Raw genomic sequence first — 6,000 nt, 5'->3', positions numbered from 1 at the left:
ATATATATATATATATATATATATATATATATATATATATATATGTATATATATATAGTAGAGTTTTAGAGTTACTATCCAAAAATACACATTGAAAGATGAATGTAATGAATGTGTGTTTACGTACAAACACACACACACACACACACACACACACACACACACACACACACACACACACACACACATAAGTTTAAATTTAATTTAATTTTAAGTAAGTTTATATTTAATATAAAATGAATACATTAATGGTCGATTTGTTTTTAGTGATTTCTTCAAAATGAATTTCAAAGAAACGTCTTTCTCCTTTCATGGAATGACCTCTAAGACAAAGAGAGTTTGAAAGACAGAGCTAGCTTTAATTTTCTTAGCACATCCTTTCTTGTTACATAATCCCTCCTTCCTCTGCCTGATCCCTTCTGTAAATGCAACTCTCCTCCTCCCGTGAGGGTGGACTTGGTATGATCCATTCCACTTGCCCCAGACCCGAGGTCTGATTCTGAGCAGAGATACGCGTCCACTGGCGCTGCTGCAGAGGAAGTGCACGACTGAATCTACAGACCAAAGTGTCAGAGACAGAGAGGGAGATGAGCTGTGTCAGAGTCCAGTCTTGCTCTGGGACGGCAGACTGACTGAAACTACCGGGAAAGCACTCAGTTTTCACAGCTGTGTATCTCTGGAGTCATGAGCTCAAAGGGGACGAACCTGCACAACAAACGTCTTCCCTGTGAGTATTTCACCTTTTGTTGAATAATTTTGCTCATAAAGATATGACTCTTCTTACACTCTGCTTGACAACATGCATGACAGATGACCAGTCATTAACCAAAAGAAGAATCACTGGGTCATTACTTTAAATAACATGTATGGCTAGTTGTCACACTGTTTTCCAGTAAATATTTCTCACTTTAGGGTTATTATTTATGATAATCAGTTCCTAAATTGATGCAAACTGTAAAAAACAACTTTTCTGACTGCATTTCTCAGTCATTTAGCATGCCCACCTGTTATTGTACAAAATAATTATCAAAACAAAGCAATTAATGACAAAGATTAAATGTTAAAAACTTGCAAAATAAAATATGAAACCACTGTACTTAAATATGAAAATACAAAATATAAAACATATGACAACTTGCCCCAACCTGACATTTATGTAAAAAAAACTTGTCCTGAAAGCACTACTTATCTTTTCAATTAAAATGTACCATCATTGAATACCTTTTTTACATGATGTATGCCAGTATGTTTTTGTTTACTTGTTTGCAGCCACATTTTTAAATATATGCTGATTTAGTTTAAGTTTCAAGCTTTTAGATTCAGTTTTCAAGTCTTAGTTTTAGTTTCAAGAATTCATAATGAATTTATAAAAAAAAATATTCTATTATGTTTGAATCCAGTGTGCAAAACTGCTGCAAGTGAAAACAGTGTAATTTACAGAGCTCAATGAACTGCAACTAAACCAGCAAATAGAAGAAAAAAACACCAGCAAATTAACATCTTCATAAATTTGCCAACACAAGTGCTGCAAATACTCGCAACACAACCAAATACAGAAACGCGTTGTGAATACTCAACTCAGCCTAAAACAGAAAAGCAATGCAAATATATATTCAAAATGTAACCAAATACAAAAAGGCAGTGTAAATTCTTAACACAACCGAATATAAAAATGCGCTATAAATACTCACAACGCAACCAAATACAGAAACATACTGCAAATACTCATTATGCAACCAAACAGAAACGTGCTACAAATACACTCAATGCAACCAAATACAGAAACGCGCTGCAAATACTCACAACGCAACCAAATACAGAAACGCGCTGCAAATACTCACAACACAACCAAATACAGAAACGTGCTGTACATACTCACAACGCAACCAAATACAGAAACGTGCTGCACATACTCACAACTCAACCAAATACAGAAATGCGCTGTACATACTCACAACACAATCAAATACAGAAACGTGCTGTACATACTCACAACGCAACCAAATACAGAAACGCGCTGCACATACTCACAACACAACCAAATACAGAAACGCGCTGCACATACTCACAACGCAACCAAAAACAGAAACGCGCTGTACATACTCACAACGCAACCAAATACAGAAACGCGCTGCAAATACTCACAACACAACCAAATACAGAAACGTGCTGTACATACTCACAACACAACCAAATACAGAAACGTGCTGCACATACTCACAACGCAACCAAATACAGAAACGCGCTGCACATACTCACAATTCAACCAAATACAGAAGCGCGCTGTACATACTCACAACTCAACCAAATACAGAAACGCGCTGCACATACTCACAATTCAACCAAATACAGAAGCGCGCTGTACATACTCACAACACAACCAAATACAGAAACGCGCTGTACATACTCACAACTCAACCTAATACAGAAACGCGCTGCACATACTCACAACACAACCAAATACAGAAACGCGCTGCACATACTCACAACTCAACCAAATACAGAAGCGCGCTGTACATACTCACAACACAACCAAATACAGAAACGCGCTGTACATACTCACAACTCAACCAAATACAGAAGCGCGCTGTACATACTCACAACACAACCAAATACAGAAACGCGCTGTACATACTCACAACTCAACCAAATACAGAAACGCGCTGCACATACTCACAACTCAACCAAATACAGAAGCGCGCTGTACATACTCACAACACAACCAAATACAGAAACGTGCTGTACATACTCACAACTCAACCAAATACAGAAACGCGCTGCACATACTCACAACACAACCAAATACAGAAACGCGCTGTACATACTCACAACGCAACCAAATACAGAAACGCGCTGTACATACTCACAACGCAACCAAATACACAAACGTGCTGCAAATAGCAGAAAATGTTCTGCAACTGGAGAAAACGCATGCCCATGAAGAACATCATTATCAGTTTGAAAACATGTGTGCAGCAAATACAATGCAACCAAATTCAGAAATGTGTTGCAATTCCTCACAACCAGTGATGAACCTGGCTCGAAAATGCTTATTGTTCAAGGTCTACTCGTCAGTGGTGTTGTTGATGCCCTGAAAGATTTATTGAAACATCCTGATGGTATGTGCATTGTGAGTATTTACTGTATCAGCCTGCCCAAAGATAAAAGGTCATTGCGGACCCTTTGCCCTGAAAGAGGAGTCCCTCAGTGAGTCTGACCAGAAGTGTGAGCCCACAACATCAGTGGCCGAGGGTATATCTGGGTCGATTTTGACACTGAGGACTGGCTGATTGAATATTGTCTCCCACCCTATCCCACCCCATTTTGGATTTTTCATCACTATTCCTGATGGACTGTATGAGCTTTCTTCCTGCTTCCTCTGAACCTTCATCGCTGTTTCTAGACAGCACAGACACCTTACCTTTGACCCAGTCCTCTTCTTATGCCTCTATCACTGCCCTGCTCAGCCAGTCCTCCAGCCCCTCTTCTGCTGGAGGTTGTCAGCCTTTCGCCATCTCCTGCAATACCAAGCACTCACTTCAAACCTCAGGTCCTGCAACCACCATTAGCGCCTGAGCGGGTAGATTCAGTGGCTCCACCTCCTGCCTCAGATTGACTCGCTCTGTCTTGACCTGGTGGCTCCACCTTGGCTCCTCCCACCTTTGGCTTCACCAGGCACCCTCTTCTCTCACAGCTCCTCCGCCTACCTGCCATTCCTCAACCCCTATGGCTGTAGCGGGCTCCTCTTTCCCTTCAAGTCCTCCATCACACCAGCATCAACGAGTCATCGGGCAGTCTGGCTCCTCCTCAGATGATCGTCGCACAGGCCTCCTGATGTCACGGCAAATCTGTTATGTAGATTTTCTATTTGTTAAGGGCTTCTGTTGTTTTGACCAAAAATTTAAAGGGCTGATGACTCGATGAACTTGTCAAAGCTTATGGATTCTAGATTTGTTGGGTGTAACTTGACTGAAATCCCTCTAAATGAGATTGTTTTTCTGAAATTTTTAGCAGATGGGACTGTATAGAATCCAAGTTCCCACACTCTCTGGTCTCAGACACACACATGCTTAGAGGTTGAGACTGAAAATTAGATTGGTCACATGAGTATTTGTTACACTATTTTTCAATTTTGCTCTAATTATGAGTAAAATGTCCATGTCTGTCAAAAAGAAAATTGCACTCCAGATGTTTAGGGTGGTGTCATTCAGGTCGAGTGGAATGACTTATCTACAGGAATGGCACTTGTTGAATGGCACAAGTACAATTTGCAAATTGTGTTACAAATAATTATGGTAATGTTTCTGATTTGTCAAAACAATTTAAGGCAATATGGTAAAATTGAATGACAAAGACAGAAAATAGACTAAATGTATGAGGTATGTTTAACTGGAAATTACACTTCACTTTTAGCGACCATTAATTCCAAAAAAGGAGAAGTGCCTACTTGATTCTGTTACATACTGATGCTTTCAAAATCAAAACTGATTAAGTTTGGGCTAAAATATACTTGGTTTTATCCTTATAACTGTGTGTGTGTTCAAGCATGGTTGCTGATTCTGGGTTCATAGTTGCACTAATGAAGAGACTTTCAACAAATGACACTCAACTCTGATGTTTTTTGGTTTTTTTTTTTTTTTTTGAGATTATGCATAACTATAAAATTGTGTTTTTGAAGTTTTTTATTTAGGTGGGCAGTTCTATATTAAAGTTCTATAAAGTGTTTGTAGTTCATGAAGGAAAACTTTTTATAATACACAAGTGTTGGTTGATGCTCTGATGCCATTTAGTTTAAAATGTATAAATACAGAAAATCAGGCCGCAACAAACTTTTTCAATGCATTGTATGTATCACTCTTAAGTCTTTAGATGATAGCATGAAAAGTCGGGAGAAATTTCACTGAACCTACAAGGACTACTTTTTATCTTCTCACTTTAGGAGCTTGTATATAGTGTGGGCAAACTAATGAGAAAAAGATACACTTTTGGTTGTCTAGTTCTTTACTTCATGCTTCATAGTTTCCTTATTATCATGTCACTCATCTTGTGGAATCTTTTATAAATTCCTCTCCGTGCGTTTCACTCACGTTGCTCTCTGGTACTTTTCCGTGAATCCCAGTATCTCTGAAAATAGAACTAATAGAGTTGCTGCCTAATAAAAGATCCTGAATTAAATATCTTGGATTTTAGCTTGGTTAACAATCATCTCTTTGTCAGATAACTGAAGATATTTAGTTTCTGGGTTTCCTTATTTCCAAAACTTTCATACCCACACATTCCACACACACATATACTCCCACTATTAATAATTCAGTTTGTTTTGGAAACCACAGTTGTGTGTCTAGATTCAACACATGACAATGTGATTTCTGGGTTATGCAGTAACTATTTATGCTTCGGTTATTTATATAAAAGGGTTTATCAGACTTCCAGAAATGTGCTCTGGTAATTCTCAGACACTTAAAGGTGCAGTAAGCGATTTCCGAGAAACACTGTTGATACAGTGTAATAAAAATCCTGTATTTTTTATAGAATAATGCTGGCAACTTTGGTTGCCAGAGCAATTCTTTAAAAAACACATTAAAACTGTAATTAGCTTTGCAGTGATAAACAGTGAAACAGTGATTTCATTTTCTGAAATCTGTTGATATACAGTACCAACCTTTTGAAAAATTGATTTCTGTTTTAATACACTGACAACCATCAATCATCACAGTAGGGATGGGAGCTACATGAGCAATCAAAGCTCATCAGAAGATGTCTTCCATTAGAAGGTTAATACTTATATTTAGAAGCTGCACAGTGCCATTCACACAAACATTAAAAACCATCATGGTAACACACGTGAAATTTAAAAAATGCAATAAACATTAATTGAACAACATTAAATGTAACATAAAACCTTAATGTACACAACTGATTAGAAAAATAAACAAGAAAATTATGAGGAAACATAGTTATTTCAACAAAAATACATCAAATGTGAAGTGTGACGCAGGG

At 37.9% G+C, this 6,000-nt stretch overlaps 1 protein-coding gene across 1 annotated transcript in view; it reads left to right on the top strand.

Moving 5' to 3' along the window:
- The first annotated feature begins 481 nt into the window (after window positions 1-481).
- LOC120464258 (dysbindin) overlaps window positions 482-6,000 on the top strand; it is a 37,356-nt gene continuing 31,837 nt past the window's right edge. Inside the window, exon 1 of the mRNA XM_039653636.2 lies at window positions 482-727. Within this exon, the coding sequence (XP_039509570.2) occupies window positions 685-727 (43 nt within the window). The 5' untranslated portion in view covers window positions 482-684. The remainder of the gene's footprint in view (window positions 728-6,000) is intronic.

This window comes from Pimephales promelas, chromosome 21 (assembly GCF_988280905.1).
Source record: "Pimephales promelas chromosome 21, fPimPro1.hap1.1, whole genome shotgun sequence".
Lineage (NCBI taxonomy): Eukaryota > Metazoa > Chordata > Actinopteri > Cypriniformes > Leuciscidae > Pimephales > Pimephales promelas.
This window is presented reverse-complemented; position numbering and strand designations above follow the sequence as displayed.